Genomic DNA, 18,983 nt, shown 5'->3' with positions numbered 1-18,983 from the left:
AGGTAAGCTGCCTCCTCTATCATACGCTCCTGTTGCCATGCTACCAAGTCTCACCACATGTCCACAGCAATGGAGTCCGACGGCAGAATCCTCTGAAACCAGCAGCCTTACTTACTTCTACTTTCTCTCAAGTATTTTGTCATCAATTAAAAACTGACTAACACAAAACCTTTTTGTAGTTATGAAGTTCTCCTCTAACTTTTATAGATTCTATAATGACTGTCATAAGCCTGAAGAGTGAGGGTTCCCTGGAACCCTCATAAAGGTAGAGAACCTCTGAATCCCACGTGTCAGAGCACATGTGCACAGATTCAATGGAAAAATAACTTTTAACAAAGTTCAAAGTGAAAATGATGGACGTAGCAAGTCTTCTATGGCTTATGGGATATTATCTGCCTCACAGGTACTAGTTTTATTTCAGATACTCACAAACACCTGTTTAAATGAGGAACTTCGTGTCACAGGAAAGAGGAGGGCACAGAAACAAGGGCAACATGAATGCACTGAGAACTTTTAGCTTGGAAGGTTGTTGTCTATGCCATTTATGCTCTCCAATTCAAGCTTTAATAGGAGGAAAATACAAAAAGAATTAACTCAAATCTTATTAGAAAACTAGCTTCTTTATTGTTGTTTTGCTTTTGTTATTGTTGTTTTCCAAGACAGAGTTTCTCTGTGTAGCCCTGGTTGTCCTGGAACTAGAAATCTACTTGCTCTGTCTCCAAGTGCCGGAATTAAAGGCGTGCACCACCACCACCAGGCCAGAAAATGAATTTTTGAGAAAGTCTTCAATGTAAAGTGCTTAAGGATATGGGAGAAAGAGAAAGCACAGTGAGCAGAAGGGCTAGTTTCTGCAGCATGGGGACCTGCGCTTGGATCTTCAGTGCCCACATAAAAGCATCAGACACTAGGGAGGTAATGACACGGGAGGGTCTCAGGCTTGCTGGCTGGTCAGGCCAGCTGAATCGCTGAACTCCAAGCTCAGTGAGAGACAGTGAGAGTTCAGTGTTTTTGTAGTGCTGTCTCCAAAAACAAACTAACAGACAAACAAACAAGAGTAAGGCGGAGAATGACTGAGGAAGACACCTATCGTCAACCTCTGGGGCACATAAAAACAAACACACACGCAAACTCGCCAAAGGAAAGAAAGGAAAATGCTTTAGGAAACATCAAAATCTTTCTTCCATCCCTTTATTAAGGGAATGTTGGTGGTGATGGCAGCAGTGGTGGTGGCAGCGAACAACAAGACAGGCACAGTACATACACAAAGAATTTCCTTTAACTTTCCAGCCTTTACCCATATTTACCTGTGCAGGAGGCGACTGAAGCGGGTTGTTATCCAAGGTGATCACCTGGAGGTGCCGGAGGTTCCGGTAACAAACAGGGATTACCGTGATTTTATTGCACGAGAAGTCAAGTCTTATCAAAGGCACCTCTGCCAGCTCTGCATGGAGGTAAAGTGGAAGGAACAATCACTGATATTTTGAAACTAGTTTTTACACATGCTTCCAGTTAATTATGGTGAATCTGAAAAATCATTTACCTCTATTCCTAGGAATTGGCAAGGCATAAAATGAAATCTGACTGTTTAGAGGCAGGAATACTACCAAAAATCAAGCAGTTTGACTCTTTGCCCTGTTCCCAGGACTACTTAGTTTAGTTCTTAGAAACTAGAAACCATTAAAAAAAAAAAAAAAAAAAGAGGAAGATACTTGGAGTCTTTGCCCACAGTCCCAAGTCACTCAGATGGGCACTCACAGTCACATCACAGGAACCAGAAAGTTATCCTCTACTGAAATCATACCAACAGGCTCTGGAATTAGGGAGTGAGGCTCCACAGGAGTGAGGATGTGTCAACAGTTGAAAACAGATGTAAAAGTAAGACAACAGCAACTCCACCTTCTCCACTGCCCTGCCTTAGCCCACTCCTGAAGGCCAGTAATAAGAAATGCATACAATCGTAAACAAGAGATGCCAGACACATCGTTCTCTGGAGAAACTACAGAGTCCTATATAAAAGGTCTTTAGATACTGACATGGAGTTTCTCCCAGTAAAATGCTTAGCCTCTTACTTAGTTACCCTTCAACAATTTCTGCCCAATGTACTCAGAACTTCTAGAGTGCTGTATGCAGATTGTATATGACCCAGAGAATCTGAGACATCTCTAACAACATGTAAGACAAAAACAAAAATGAACTAACTAATAAAAGAAAAAAGAAAATAAAAAACAAGTGAGTACATGGGAACAGAAGGCAATTTGAAAAACCATAATGTCTTTAATTTCAGAGAAATATGATATGGAATCACTAAAATATAATTTTTTTCTAAAAAGTTATACAATAGCAAGCATTTTATAAGAGTAGAAACTAAAAACTCTGAAGTAATTTCAGAAAATAAAAAATTCAAGAATTGTTTGAGCTATTTTACTCTAGAGTAACATAAAAATGGTGCAGAAAAGAATAATAAGAAAAATCAAAGGAACAAAGATTTAGTCACAACATTCTATTTGAAAAATGGAACAGAAAAGCCAGAAAAGAAATTATCAAAAAGAGAGAGAAGGTCCAGCAAGATGACTCAGTAAGCAGGCATGGTGGCACATGGGAGGACTTGGGAACACTGGGGAGGCAGAAGCAGGTGGATCCCTGTGAGTTTGATGCCAGCCTTGTTTGCATAGGGCTACATGCCAACACTTCACAGCAAGCACAGGGAGACTGCTTTATTCAAAGGGAAAAAAAAAGACTCAGTAGATAAAAACTCAGCAGAAAAAAGGAGCCTGCTGCCGAGTCTGAAGAGGTTAACCTTTGAATCCACACAAAAGGAGGAAGGAATGAAGCTGTTGTCTGACCACATACTGCACGGTGGCACATGCACACACACCTAAATAAATAGATGTAAGCTGGGGGAAAGGCAAAACAATGGTCTCAAGACAACAGTCTGAAGAGGCCTAATGTAACCAGCATGCCGAGTTAGCCCACATTACAGAAGCAGTGTCACAGAAGCTTAGTGAGCAGGAAAAAGGCAAGCTCTTCAAGTCTGCCAGACTGAAATGGCTAGCCACGCTTTCACTACCAGTCTCAACCCCAAGTCAGCTAGGTGCAGCACCTGTAAACACACTCAGGAGGCTAAGGCAGGACTGCCAGAAGCCTGGGCTGTAACAGTGGGAGTTCCAGGCTAGCCACAACTATACAGCAAGACTATGCTTCCAAACTAAACACACACACACACACAAGCTAACAAACAAACACCATCCTTCCCAAACCACCATTTAAAAACAGTCAAGAAATACCTGAGGAAATAGCCAACAAAGCTAATAAAAATGTTCCTGGCCACAGAAAGTTGAATATTGGAGTGGGGTGGGCGTGGAGATCGCATGAGGAAAAGAAATGTTAATAATTACTCTGAACTTTTAAATACTGTTTGAATGATATTTAGTGAAAATTAATTAAAAATGAAAATGGTTATGGAAAAAAGATACATCACCAACTTAAAAGCAATGTCATAGATTACTAGATAATGCTCAAATAAACTTCCTGCCATCTCAGGCTACTTAACATGCTGATTACAAACCACGCAATTAAACATCTAAAACTGTAATTCATATTTAAAAGTTTATAATAGAAATAACTTTGATGATTATTACATTGTATTTGTCATCAAGACTTCAATGTTGCCAGGGATGGTGACACTAACCTGCAATCCCAGCACTCATAAGGCTGAAGCAGGAATGCTGTGAAATTGAGGCTAGCCTATACTACACTGTAGGGGAAAAACCCTCAAATATACACATACAAAATCCTAAGCTTTTTTCATATTTCATCCTGTGCCATGAGCAAGCCTAAAACATAGCCCTGATTAAAGGGATGGCCCGAGAGAGAGTTTTGGACCTGGCATTGTAAGTGGGTTGGTGGGTGTAATTCCAGCTACTCAGGAGTTGAGACACAGGACTGAAAGTTTCAGGACAGCCAAAGCAAGGTGAACTGTTTCAAATGAAAATAAAACAAGAAAAAGTAAGATGGGAGTGTAGCTTAACAAAAGCAACCTGCCTACTGTGCATGAGGCCCCTGTTCAATTTTCAGTCCTGGCTACACTCCACTGAAACTTGAATGTTGGGTGGGAGGGAGGGAGGAAGGGAGAAAGGGAAGGAGAGACAGAGAAATGAATGTGTGGGATTATTAAGACCCAGGGCATAATTTTTGTTTTCCCATGCTGAGTAAGAGGCAATGGAGGAGAGGCCTGAGGGCAAGTGAAGGTGAGCATACAAACATGTGACAGTATGGGGCCTGCCAGCTCCAATGATGGTGAGTGTAGGGGGGCTGGCGGGGGGCACTGAGGAAAGCCTTTTCTAGTGTTTCCTGCTGCAGATCCAAATGTCAAACATAGGCTACAGCTAATCACTTCACTCCATCAAACTGGAGTAAATATTTGGACTTTGCAGTAAAAGCAAAAACATTATTATTTAACACTTATTATAAATTCTGTCATGGCTTATAGAACCTAGATCTTTGTTAATGAAAATGCTGCTGTTGTGTTTCCTTTAGGACAGGTCTCTCTAATGAGGTAGGCCTCATACTCACTCCAGTCCATCGTGCCAGTGCTGAGGTATAGACGTATGCCATCATACAAGACTCTTTCTTAGTTTTAAGTATACATTCTGAAATGTTCATGAACTATTTTCTAGAATTTGCTTTGAATTGATCTAGAGGATTGAGGACAAACACACACACACACACACACACGTATTTTTTAATGGTGATTTTTATTTCTGGAAATTTTCTTATATAAATGAACTTTCGTGTGCCTGTCAAATGCTACCACAATGATTAGCTCATGGTGATTTTTATACATAAGCTCATTTATGTAAGAAATTTTACATTACTAAACTATATTGATATAGTTTGCATTTAACTTAAAATGGTTCTCATTTTCATTTTCAGTCTTCCCTTTGTGAACTCTTGATACATTTTAATTTAATCATTCTGTCACTCAAATCCACACGTCAGAATTTATGGACACCCTAATGGTAACCTGTCCTCTCCTACAAACTCACTTCATTTGCTGTTGCGAATCACTTTCACACACTTTAGCAGTCCTTTTTTGAACGTTCCAGTGAGGGATAAAGTTAGGTTCAACTTGAACTCTACCGATCCTACTTAATTTTCACAGTGCGTTTATAAAGCGGACTAACGCATCACACCAGACTACCCCTTCATCAAGTACACTACACTTTTTGCCATGGTTGTGCTTGGTTAAATTCATACTGACACTGCCATGAAGGATCAACTACAATAGCTCATGAGTCAAGAGGATTGAAAATGGATTCTCTAAGCAAGGGTTACCAAAATTTTTCTCTCAAGGTTTTGTTGTTTTGCTGGTACTGGGAATTGAATCTCCAGTCTTGACTGCTAGCCAAGCACTCCAAAAGAGGGACATGGCCTATCCCTCTTTTGTTTGTTCCTGTCTCCCTCTCATCTCTCTCTGAAGACAGGGTCTTGATGTATTGCCCATGCTGGCCTCAGACTCATGACTCCCCTCTCTCTGCAATTCTGACCTTCAGACAGGGTAACTCGGCAGGCCTGTATGACGATCCTCCTGCCTTAGCCTCTTGAGTAGCTGGGATAACAGGCCCATGCCAGGAACCCAGGTCTTCATAGTTTTCTAAAGTGCACAATCGAGTAGACGATGCTAGCTAAATAAGCCACTAGAGCTTAAATACTGGCTTTAACTTGTACTGGCTTTAACAGTTTTGGCTTATGCCTATCAGTCTGAGAGATCTTTAAAATAAAAAGACAAATACCAACAAAACAATTATTTCATAGTTTCTTACCTTCAGGCAAGCGTACAAGATGATTTCTTCTTACATTAAAGTCTCTCAGGGCTTCCAGATTACCAATTTGGGAAGGTACAGTTTGAATTTCATTGCAGCTTACATCCTATTTCAAAGAGTACAAAGCTAAGATTATTTTAATCACAAACTTACAAAATGAGATTATATAGGTTTATAAAAAATTTGAAATTAAAATTATATGGTTTAAGATATTAATAGAAAGACTAGAATACTACATCAAATAAAAATGTTGGTAAAAAGGTAAAGCAGAAAAAAGGTATATTTTATGTTATACTATTCTAATTAAAATTTAAAAAATGATTAAAAATTATTATATAGAAAAGCTGCCATCTTTCAAAGCTAGATTGTTCAAAAATATAAAATTAAAATGTAAGGAATGACTCTAATTTTTATCCAACTGCATATAAAGGGAAATACTAAAGCATAAACAACTCAAAAGCTATGGAAAACCAGGCTGGTCATATCTAGTCAGTCTGAGTCTAATATACAGGATCCAGAGGCCTGCTGGTAGCTTGCTTAAAAGCTTGATTTCAATGGGCTTGAAAAAGTGACTAGCTACAGCTTCCAAGATGAAGAAATGCAAAAATTCCGTAATTCTGAGACTAGCCAGAATGATTTATAAAACAATGACCAAGTGTAGCAGAAGGGAGCTCAACCTGTACTTGAGTATTTAGAAGCCCTCCAACACACTAGTGAAAGAAAAGAACAGCACTTACAAAGCCAGGCTGCTCACCGTGCAGCTCCATCAGCTGTGGGACTTGGTTCTTTTCTACCACCTGCCTCGGGATGGAGCTGGGCTATCTGGCTCGGCTGCAAACACTATTACTTGTTGAGCCATCTTGTTGGCCTCAAACATTATTTTATCTTTTTCAAAAGAGAAAAGAATATAATTTTCAACTTTCCTATTCATTAATGACTGAAGTAGGATCAAAAATTAGACTTTGAAGTCCAGAGCTCAAAGCATCAAATTTAAAAAGGGCAGTAAAAGAAGTTGAAAAGGCACAGAACATGGGTCTGTGGTAAGGATTTTAATATTTTATGATGTATCTCTCAGAAAACACCCAAGTCACTAGAAAGACATTTACTCTCACCCAAAAATGGAGGTGGGAAGGAAGGAGAGAAGGATGGGTGAGAACACCATCAGGGAAACCAGAGGCCTTAAAGTTACTTCCTCTGTCGAAGTTCCCTGAATAACTGAGGGCATCAATTAGCACCTTTTGAAGAAAACTAACAGTAGTTTCTCAAACATGGATCTATCTGCTGAGAATTTAGGATTGTATAAGTAGTTAAAAAATTTAAATAATTTGATGCTAAAAATTTGGGAAATTAAGGCAGGAAGACTGAGTTCAAGAGCAGTGCAGGCTATAAAGTACAACCCTTTTCAAAAAATAAAATAAGAATATGATTAAACTATATGATGAAAATTTTAAATAAAATAAATATAATAAGTAAAAAGAAAAAAATAAAGAAAAGAACTTAGAGTATAAGTTATACCTACTTCATGCTAACAAACCAAGTCCCAAAACATACATTTTTGATTTTATTTCCAAAGTCTAGCTAGCACAGAAATAGTAGCCTAAAATCCCAACACTAGATTTAATGTCTATGAATTTTTAACATACAACCTGTTATATTTAAAGTCCTTCTACCAAAGTAATCTAATTTGTCTAACTAGATTTATACCTTTTTTTTTTCTTAAAGATTTATTTTATTTATATGAGGACACTGTAGCTGTCAGACACACCAGGAGAGGGCATGGGATCCCATTACAGATGGTTGTGAGCCACCATGTGGTTGCTGGGAATTGAACTCAGGACCTCTGAAAGAGCAGTCAGTGTTCTTAACCTCTGAGCAATCTCTACAGCCCTATATCTTTCTTTTTCTGTTTACAACCATCTTTATTAATAAACTCTATTTCTTTTTTTTTAAAGATTTATCTATTTATTATATATAAGTATTCTGTAGCTGTCTTTAGACACACTAGAAGAGGACATCAGATCCCATTACTGATAGTTATAAGCCACCATGTGGTTGCTGGGATTTGAACTCAGGACTTCCAGAAGTGCAGTCAGTGCTCTAAACCACAGAGCTATCTCTCCAGCAATAAACTCTATTTCTAAATCTCAATGGACACTTGCATTTGATTGTTTCAAGTAATACGAAACAGGCTTTAGTTCGAGAAGGCTGATTTCCAATCCTATGGTGACACAGCCTCTGGCAAATTATGTCATCTGAGTACTAGTCTCCTTAGCTATAAAATGCAGACAGTATTAGTCCAGCTTATAGTATAATTGTGGGGACATAGTTTAACTCCTAAACTAACTCAAAACATAAATAGTTAATAGATGGTTTCTTGGGCAGGGCAGGGGTGGGGCACACCTTTAAGCCCAGCACTTGGGAGGCAGAGGAAAGCAGATCTCTGTGAGTTCAAGGCCCGCCTAGTCTACAGAGCCAAATTCCAGGACAGCAAAAGTTACATAGAACAATCCTGTCTTGAAACAAACAAACAAACAAACAAACAAACAAATAAAGAGATGGTTTCTTGTATATTCACAACTAATAGTAGATGAAGTTTAATAGTATCTTAGAAAATATGTAATAGCAAATTATAGTTGGCTACATATTCCAAAGGTATGGCAAAAAAAATAAAACATACAAAAAAAAAAATCAAAGAGTAACTTTTGGAATGCCCATTCATTTATAAAGGCTAATAAAAACCATAAAAATATTGATATACAATTTGAAAACTCAACTATATTACTAATTTTTGTCTCAAAAGTTTAATCATTTAATGCTGGATAGAAAATAACCAATGACATTTCCCCATTTTGTGTGGTGATATTAAGACTTGTACATTGAAGTCTTTTTTAAAATAAACTGTCAAACCAACGCTATAAAATTACTTTAAAAACAACCTTAATATTTGATTTTTATCATGTAGAAGACTACAGACATGTTAGACAATCAAAAAATGAAATGTTAACTTACAAGTTCCGTCAAATGTCTGAGATGTCCAATTTCTTCAGGAAGTGAGACCAATTTGTTATTGCTAGCGATTAAGACTTTCAGTGGTAAATTACATAAGTGGACTGGCAATGTTGACAGTTGGTTTCGACTAAGTAAGTAGAGAAAGTGTGGTCAGATATCACTGAAAAAAATATCTCCATGTTTCATTTTAGATACAAAACTAAGTCTTACAAAGAATAAACAGGACACTAGATTTGAGTTCTGTCAGTTTAATCAATTCCCTGCTGACTAAATTTAGGCAGATAACAGGAATCTTTGTTTATAAGAAAAAAACCATGAAAATCAGATATATAAAATACTTAAGCACATTTCTTTTAGAATAGAAAGAAATTAAGTTTACCTTGTAAAATTTTTTTTTTTTTTTATGTATAGGAATTCACTGTAGCTGTTTTCAGACACACCAGAAGAGGGCATCAGATCTCATTACATATGGTTGTGAGCCATCATGTGGATGCTGGGAATTGAACTAAGAATCCCTGGAAGAGCAGCCAGTGCTCATAATTGCTGAGCCATCTCTCCAGCCTTACCATGTAAATTTAACCCCATAATAATTCTTTTAGAGCCATGTCTTTGCCCATTTACAAGATCTTTTTTGTTGATTAATATATTTCATGGATCTTTAAAAAATTTTAATCCAATAAAAATCTGCTACATGTTTAATAAGAAAAAGAATTAACATTTACATAGAAATTTCTCTAGTGTTATTTTTAATAAGATTTTAAAAACTGTTAGAACTAGCTGGGCAGTGGTGGTGCATGCCTTTAACCCCAGCACTTGAGAGGCAGAGGCAGGCAGATTTCTGAGTTGGTCTACCGAGTGAGTTCCAGGACAGCCAGGGCTACACAGAGAAACTCTGTCTCAAAAAACAAACAAAACAAAACAAAACAAAACAAAAAATTGTTAGAACTAAATATTTATAAGGAGTGAGTTTTATTTTTTAAGGTTTTATTTTTATTTTTAATTAAGTGTCTATTATGTGTGTGTCAGAGTGGGTTTATGAGCTTGAGTGCAGCACCCAAAGCAGCCAGAAGAGGGCATCAAATTCACCTGGAGCTGCAATTAGAGGCAGTTGTGATCTGTCTGACAAGTATGCTAGGAACTGGACTCAAGTTCCTTGAAAAAACAGTATATGTTTTTAACGATGGAGTCATCACGCTAGTCCCAGGGATGGATTTTTTTTTTTAAGGTATATAAACTGGGCGCCAAAATATTTCCATGGTCCAATGAGATGGCTCAGTGGGTAAAGACACTTTCCAAGTAAGTATGGCAACCTGAATTCAAACCCTGGAACCCACAGGAAAGTGGAAGTAGAGAACTGACTCCCCAAGGCCGCCCTCTGCCTCTGTGCATGCATTATAGTACACGGCCGAACACTTCTACACACACATGTGCAATCAAAGTAACTGGAGAACCACAGCTGCAAGACTTCTATAGGCCTATCAGACTAACAGCTAGTAGAGTCTGTTAATTATGCAAAGCTAAAAATAAACAGAGAAACAAGAGAAACTTCAGAGAAATGTTACTATATCCTAAGAATATATCAGAAACTGCTGGTATGAACAGAGAAGTAACTGCAAATATTTTAGTGACTGAAAGAAGAAAACTAAAGGTCAAATAAAACCACTTTTTCCAAAAGAATAACATTCTTACCTAATATTTAGGAATGTCAGAGCTTGTAAGTTTAGAACAGCCTCTGGGATATATCGAATACAATTCTGGTATAGGTTAAGACTTTCCAGAGAAACAAAGTGACACGCTTCCATAGGAATTTCTGAGAGGCGATTTCGTGACAGGTCTGAAAGAAAATATAAAAGTTTAAGACCATCCTTTGAAACTTGTTTTACTGAAATTAGTTAATAGTATGCTTCATAAATACTTGATTTCTCCAGATTCCTATTGTGGAAACTGGTTCAATATTATTAATTGGCAGAGTAACCCACTAAATACACACCTTTAAACTGTTGCTAGGAAAAGTTTCCCTTTCACTTTCCACACACGCTAAAAATAAAATTGTTACTCTTTGTAATAATACACATTCTAAGACACTGGCCATTCATTCTATTAAAGCTGCATTATTAAATTCCAGATGTCATCAGAAACAAATGGATCCCTCCCCCCCGCAAAAAAAATACCCACTTTCCCATGTATGTATGAGAGAGAAGGGTTGGGAGGGTGAGAGAAAACAGCATGATATGTTCGTTGGGGTGAGAGGACAGGTCTCCAGGGTAGGTTTCTCCTTCTACCGAAGGAGCCAGAAATCAGGATGTCAGGGCTGGGCAGCAAGTACCTTTCATCCACTGAACCATCTCAATAGCCCAACTGCCCAACTCTTTACTAAAGAAAGTTACAGTCACACACCCAGGAACATTTTGGTCTCAAAGACACAATGTGAGCCTTAATTAAAAATAGTAATTGAGGGGCTGGAGAAATGGCTCACTAGCTAAGAATACTTGCTGCTTTTCTAAAGGACCACCAGAGTTTGGTTCCCAGAACCCACAGTGGGCAGATCAAAACTGCCTGTAACTCTAGCTCTAGGGGATATGATGCCCTCTTCTGGTCTCTGTAGGCTGGTGTATGCACACACACACACACACACACACACACACACACACAAATTTGGTTTTTTGAAATAGAGTGCAAGATCACCTCCCACTTAAATTTTTAAAAACCTTTTTTAAAAAAAAAGTAATTTCAGTGAATAAAATCCATCATGCACATTAATTCATGATTTTAAAATGCTACATTGCCCCAAAGAGACAGAGAACCAATTCATTAGTTTATGAACTGATTAAAAGAGTTCCTATATGAAGATATCATTGGGTAACCTATATTCTAACCAAGAGTTAAATGATGAAGTGAAAGTAGCCTAGTTGCAGGTAAAAAACAAAAACACAAAACCAAACCAGAGTATAAGTATTTTACAACTCCCAATGAATTAATGAATATAGAATAGAGCATATGCGGCTATCAATTTTAAGAGTAATTTTGTTTTTCTTACAAGTGTGTGTGTGTGTGTGTGTGTGTGTGTGTGTGCACGCGCATACCACAGTGCCATGTGAAGGCCAGAAGAAAGGTTGCAGGTATCAGTTCTCTCCCTCCACCATGTAGGTCCTGGGATTGAACTCAGGTTGCCATGACAGGCAGCAGGGCCTCTGCCCTGCAGAGCACCTCACTGGATCTCAGTGGCTATCTTTATAAAAAGTCAGAACACTGGGGCACAAATCTGTAATCCCAGTACTCAGGAGCCTGAGACAGAAAGATTTTGAGTTTGAGGCTAGCCTTGGGCTGCATCCAGAGATCCTATCTTGAGACAACAACAACAAAACAGGAGAGAAGGAGCCAGCTGAGATAGCTCAGTGCATAAGTGTACTTGCTCACATACTTAACAGCCTGAGTTCGATCCCTAGATGCTATAGCAGGAAAGAAACAACTCCTGAAATTTACCCATGGACCTCCACATGTGTGCCAAGGCATGCATATACCTGCTCGCTCTGACTCTGATACCCCAGTCCATTCTCCCTGCCTGCCCCTCACCTAATTATAACACACACACACACACACACACACACACACACACACACACACACACACACGGAAAGAGAGGGGAGGGAAAAGAAGAAAGGTAATGAGAAATTGTGTCTCTTACTAAAGAAAACAAACAAGCAAACAAACCTAAGACCCTGCATTTGCTCTAGCTTCTAGCTCATCTGTCCACTCAGGAATGCAGAAAACAAGGGCTGCATTGCTGCCCCCCGCCCCCATCCATCTAGTCAGCTAAACATGCCTCAGATCTATGTGCTTGACACTGTTTTTCTCTCTTCTATTCTCTAGGGAAAAAACAACACTCAAAAGTGTATGGTGGGAATTCCTGGTGAGAACTCCTGACTAGGAGAAGTTGTGGATGGAGGACTTGGATAACCCACCTGTGCCTTCCTGTGTATCTGCAAGAGTCTAGTTTTAACTGCAGTCAGAAGGTGACATTTTGGGCAGGTGTGGGCGCACTGCTTTCTCAGTAATTTCTAGATGTTACTTTACTACTTTCTCATCCAAGAGTATGACAAAGAGGAAGGGAGGGAGAGATGAAAAAAGAGAGAGGGAAGAAGAAAGAGGGAAGAGGAGGGAGGGGGAGGGAGAGGAGAGAGGGAGGGAGGGAAGGAGTGCATGCCTTGCATTGGTGTGAAGCTCAGAGGATCACTGGCTAGAGCTGGTTCTCTCTGACCACACAGGTTCTGGGACACTAACTGCTAATGTTAACTGCTAACTGGGGTGTGAGGCTTGGCACAGAGTGCACTTGCTCACCAGACCATCTTGCTACCCTCCAGCAACTTCAATCCTTCCAAACCAGAAAGGTCCCCGCCACTACCCTCAGGTGTGGTACCTCCACTTGCTCTTCTTTGTGTATTTCTCTGTTCAACAGACTCTTCTACAAAATCTCCTAAGTCACAACTTTGAGGACTTCTATAAAAATCCTCTATGTGAATTATTATAGTTCCTCTCATTTAAAAATTCTTTTATGCTATAATTAGAAGCATGCTATTCTGTCCTCTTGAGACTTGATTTGTCTTTCCCAGTCATTGGCTCTCCTTCTACAGCCAGCTTACTCCACTCACTTTCTTCACTCGCACTCTCGCCCAATGTTCTGAGATAAGTAGACACTTTAACAGTAAGTAGACAGTTTAGCAGACAATTTTTCTCTATCAACTCATCCTCAATGCTCAAGTCACACTGCAAAGGGACACTGAGTGATGGTTCACACTAGAACAGTAAAAGCAATGTTTAAAGGTGCTGGCATTAAGATTTCCTTTGTGACCATCATCCAAAAGCCTCTGATTCTCATTTCTCAGAGCCACCATACCAGAGCATTCCATGCTCCCTAAGGAAGTCTGCTTGCTTACCACCTGGTTGTAATTTAAGAGAGACCTCCATCTTCCAAAGTACCTCCTAAGTGCCTATTATAACCTAAGTGCCCATATTGTCTATGAGGGTAAAATGCAATTGTATAAAAGCAAGTTTCATATAAAAATGATCTTGAGGAGAATAAATATAGACCCTCTTCTTCCCAAAGAATTACCATATAAAAGTATTCATAATTTGATGTATTTAAGGATAAAAAACTTTGCACACAATCACCTATTGTGAGTGTCTTTAGTACAAAGTACAATAATTACTTTATCAACTACAATTTAATTCAACTTTAAAAGCTGGAAGAATAAAAGGAATTATTAATGTCCATTATAAAGTGCTTCAATATGGGGCTGAAGAGATGTCTCAGTAGTTAAGAACACTGGCTATTCTTCCAGAAGACTTGGGTTTGATTCCCAGTACCCACATGGTGGCTCACAACCATCTGTAACTCCAGTCCTCGGGGATCTGACTCCCTCTTCTTGTCTATGAGAGCACCATGTATTCACATGGACCACAAACATACATGGAGATACAACACCCATTAACATAAGTAAATAAAACAAAATGAATGCTTCAGTATTTAAGTTTGATGCAATAATCTTCAGGCAACAAGTTAAAGTTAAGTGGAGACAGCTTACAAAACTAAATTTTTATTTATAGATTAGCATTGCTTTTAGATGAAGGCTAACTTTGAATATAGCATTCTGCCTTAGTATCTCTTGTGCTGTGATTGTAGATGTATACCACATTCGGTGTGGCGGTTTGAATATGCTTGGCCCATAAGGACTGGTAGTATTAGGAGGTATATGGCCTTGTTAGAGGAAGTGTGTCACTATAGGGATGGGCTTTGAGGCTCCATACAGTGTGGAAGAAGTCAGTTTCTCCTGGCTGCACTCAAATCAAGATGCAGAATTCTCAGCTCTTCCTGCACCATGCCTGTCTGGGCGTTGTCATGCTCCAACCTAGATGCTAATGGACTGAACCTCTGAACCTGTAAGCCAGCCCCAATTAAATGCTGTCATTTATAAGGGTTGCTTTGGTCATGGTATCTGTTCACAGCAATCAAACCCAAACTAAGATTAGACCTGAACTATTATAACCTAAGAAAGGGAGGTGTGGCTTAGTAGATAAAAGTGTTTGCCAAGCAAATATGAGGACCTGAGTGCAAGCCCCCCAAACCCCAAAAAAGCTGGATGCAGAGAATGAACGTCTATAATCCCACACTCCTACAAGGAAATAAAATGAAGACCAGAGAATCTCTCAAAGTTTGTGGGTCTGGCATTTGCAGGGGAAAAGAACAAAGAGGTTCTGCATCAGCTAAGGTGGACAGCAAGGACCAACATCCAAGAACTCCTGCCTCTGCCTCCCTGGTTAGCTGAAGGTATGAGTCTGCTGTACCAGCCTCCTGGTATTCTTAACCTACTATCTTGGCTTCCAAGTCCTTTGCATTTCTCTTTGTGTTTTAAAATGAACTTGCTAAATCTCAAACAAACAAACAAACAAACAAAAAAAACACTTTTTGAGAGCTTATTCAAGCCATATCAATTCCAACAATGTGGGAAGACAGAACATCCTTACAACACTATGCCTTTCAGTCTAAAAGCACAGCTCATCTCCCCAGCAAAGACAAGCTTTAACACTTCAAGTATAACCTCCTAATTTGTCTCAGAGACTTTTCAAAAGCATTGGTATATTCCCAGATTCTATTACTTCATGAGACTTCTAACCACTTGTTACTCACACAGAGAAGTAACATAAATGTCCTATGTTGATTTCATATCTGACAGCCTTGGTAAACTTTTAGTTCAAATAACTTGTCTGTTGATCCCTTCAGACTGTTTATATGGCTCTATGAATAATGGAGCCTTTGTTTCATCCTCTGTGCTTCTCATGTATTTAGGCAATTTCCTCACCCTGTTTGTTAGAACATCAAGTATAATGCTGAATAAAAGAAATAATATCTTTTTGTTACTAATTTCAACTGTTTTGTTGACTCTGTATGAAATTAAGAAAATCTTCTGAATTTGCTAAGACTTTTTATTGGTAATAGGTGTTAAATTTATTAATAATTTTATTACTCTATTGAGATAATCATGATTTTATATTTTATTACATTAATATGGAATTTTCCTTATTTTTTTTTTTTTTTTTTGTAAAGGTAGATTCGTTGGGAAAATGTGAGAAAGAACTCCCGAGAGTAGAAAAAACCCAAGGGAGGAATTCTCAATTTTTATTTTTTATTATGCCATTATTTTATTCTTTTTGTGAAGTATTAATTCTTTTTTTTTTTTTTAAAGATTTATTTACTTATTATATGTAAGTACACTGTAGCTGTCTTCAGACACACCAGAAGACCAGAAGAGGGCATCTGATCTCATTCCAGACGGTTGTGAGCCACCATGTGGTTGCTGGGATTTGAATTCAGGACCTTCTGAAGAGCAGTCAGTGCTCTTAACCACTAAGCCATCTCTCTACCCCGAAGTATTAATTCTTATCCTCATAAATCTTTCATTCTACTAATGTAGATGAGACCAATTTTCTAATGTTAAAGAAATTTTATAATAACCTTGAAGTAAAGTATGATGGTTAATATTCGCTCTCAACTTGGTTGGACTGAGAACTACCAAAGAACACCTCTGGGTACTCATTCTATGAGGGTCTTCCCAGAAAGGTTTAACAAGAAGGGAGGACTCACCCTGAACATGGGAGGCACTACTGACCAGGCGGGTCTCAGACAGAGTGAACAAGTGAAAGGGAGCAGAGCACCAGCATTCCCTTCAGCTTCCCAGATCTGGATGCAGTGTGACTGCCCTAAGCTCCTGCTGGGAGTAAAGTGCTGCTCTGTGATGGGCTGCACTGTGCTGCAGCAATGAGGAAAGTAACCAGGCTCTCTGACACTAGTCCTTACCTAGGCTTTCCACCTCTACTAGATAGCCTTAGTCTCGTATACGAGACTAAGCTTGTAAATGTGCAGTTCAGGTTTTTTACCTACGTCATCACGAATGATTGTTAGTATTGACAGCAAAATTGTATTACTCTCATCAGTTTGGATTAGAAGCATTCCCCCCTTTTCTCTTGACTGAAAGGGTTATGTAGGTTTTAAATTATTGTTACTTTTAAAGCTTGTTAGAATTTGCTGTTAAAGCCATCCATCAAAGCTTAGAGTCTTCCTTGAAGAATTACTCTACTGGATGGATTTCTTTAATACTTTAAGATCATTTAGGCCTTATATTTTCTTGAATCAGTTTTAAATTATGTTCTAGGAGTTTGCTGTTTTTGTCTTGTTTTCTTGTTTCTACTTTCATTTAGAATGAGCTCTTGTTATGTGGTCAGGGCTGATCTTAATTTGTAGGCTCAATCCTCTCTCCTCAGCCTCAGAAACACTGGGACCACAGAAGCTTTTGTTTGTTTGTTTGGTTGGTTTTGGGTTTTTGAATATAAAGTTTCTCTGTGTAGCCCTGGCTGTCCTGGAACTCACACTGTAGACCAGGCTGGCCTCAAACTCACAGAGATCCACCTGCCTCTGACTCCTAAGTGCTGGGATTAAAAGCAAACGCTACCACTGCCCAGTGACCACAAAGCATTTTTGTCATCATGCTTACCTAGATGTCTGCTACTGTTATTAGAATTTTAAATTTTATTAGCATAAAGTTATTCATAATATCCTGTGTTTATAAACTTCTACAGTATCTATAGTGACTTCCCCTGCTATATTCTTTTGTTTTGGTTATTTATACCTTCTTTCTTGATAAGAACATCAGAAATTTACAACATCACTAGCATTTTTTTTGCCTTTCTTCAATGCTAGGGTTGGACATAGAGCTGGTGTATTCTAGAGATGCACTCTGTCAGTCAGCCACAATCCCTCCCCACCATTAACTTGCCTGGTTAGCCTATGCATCACATACATGTGGTTTCTATTTGGTTCATTTCTGATCTTTGTCACCTCTCTTCTATGAGGAGGGATCATGCTGTTTTGTTTTGTTTTTCAATTTATTGAAAAAAATTTACTTATTTTTCAAATATATGCATTTAAAGCTACAAATTCAACAGACATAATGGCACATGGTTTCAATCTTACGTAAAAGCAGGGTAAACTCCAGGCCAGCTGTGAATACATAGTAAGACACCTGCCTTAAAAACAACAAAAACAAGCTATAATCTCTCAGGAGGCACAGGAATGTGAGTTCAGGCCAATAGACCAGCCAGGGCTACATAGTGAGACCCTATCTTTAAGAAAAAGAGGGGGCCGGGCAGTGGTGGTGCACACCTTTAATCTCAGCAGTTGGGAGGTAGAGGCAGGTGGATTTCTGAGTTCAAGGCCAGCCTGGTCTACAGAGTGAGTTCCAGGACAGCCAAGGCTACACAAGGAAACCCTGTCTCAAAAAAAAAAAAGGGAAAAAAGAAAAAGGAGGAAGCCCAAAAAACTATACATTTTATTTACTACTGTTGTTTTTATTTCATAAGCCTTTAATAATATAGTATAATAGCTTTATTAGGATATTATTGAAGATATTCATATCTTAAAATTTTCATTATTTGACTCATTCTATTAAAAATATTGCTTAACTGTCAAACATAAGGACACTCTAGTTATATTTTGTTAATGATTTCTAACTGTAATCTGATTTTAATCCTTTGATTTTTGCTCAGATTTCCTTATGATTCAGCAAACGGCCAATCATATAAGTATTTCGTGAGTCTGAAAAGACTTCTACACCAGACCTAGTGTTCTAGTTAAGTCTATACATCACATTTACTTATTTGATAATATTCACTCAATACTTGCCATCATTTTTATTAGTGTTTTTTTTTTTTTTATCAATTACTAGCACAGGGGGTATATTACATTCTTTTACTATTGTTGCTACCTGGTCTGTCTCCCTCCCTGTTTTCCCCTTCCTTCTTTCCTTCCCCCTTCCTCTGAGGCCCAGGCTGGCCTTGGGCTTACTATATAACCAAGTCCCAAGTGTTGGGATTACGGGTGTGTACCATACTAGGCTTATCTGACAGTACTTTTAACTGAAAAGCATGATTTATATTTAATAACATTATCCGTTATGGTTGGATAGTCAAAAGGCTCACATGAGGGCTGGTGAGATGGCTCAGTGGTTAAGAGCACTGACTGCTCTTCTGAAGGTCCTGAGTTCAAATCCCAGCAACCACATGGTGGCTCACAACCACCCGTAATGAGATCTGACGCCCTCT

The 18,983-nt window shown here is 38.6% G+C and overlaps 1 protein-coding gene across 10 annotated transcripts in view; it reads right to left on the bottom strand.

The window, feature by feature from the left end:
• Positions 1-18,983, bottom strand: part of Lrch3 (leucine rich repeats and calponin homology domain containing 3) — a 106,948-nt gene that overhangs the window by 58,498 nt on the left and 29,467 nt on the right. For all 10 annotated transcript variants that reach the window (XM_031363685.1, XM_031363688.1, XM_031363692.1 and 7 more), the window contains exons 2-5: positions 10,521-10,665; positions 8,832-8,958; positions 5,823-5,928; positions 1,305-1,441 (exon numbers count right to left, since the gene is read on the bottom strand). In XM_031363685.1, the coding sequence (XP_031219545.1) occupies positions 1,305-1,441; positions 5,823-5,928; positions 8,832-8,958; positions 10,521-10,665 (515 nt within the window). The remainder of the gene's footprint in view (positions 1-1,304; positions 1,442-5,822; positions 5,929-8,831; positions 8,959-10,520; positions 10,666-18,983) is intronic.

Source organism: Mastomys coucha, unplaced genomic scaffold (assembly GCF_008632895.1).
Source record: "Mastomys coucha isolate ucsf_1 unplaced genomic scaffold, UCSF_Mcou_1 pScaffold12, whole genome shotgun sequence".
NCBI classification, from domain to species: Eukaryota; Metazoa; Chordata; class Mammalia; order Rodentia; family Muridae; genus Mastomys; species Mastomys coucha.
This window is presented reverse-complemented; position numbering and strand designations above follow the sequence as displayed.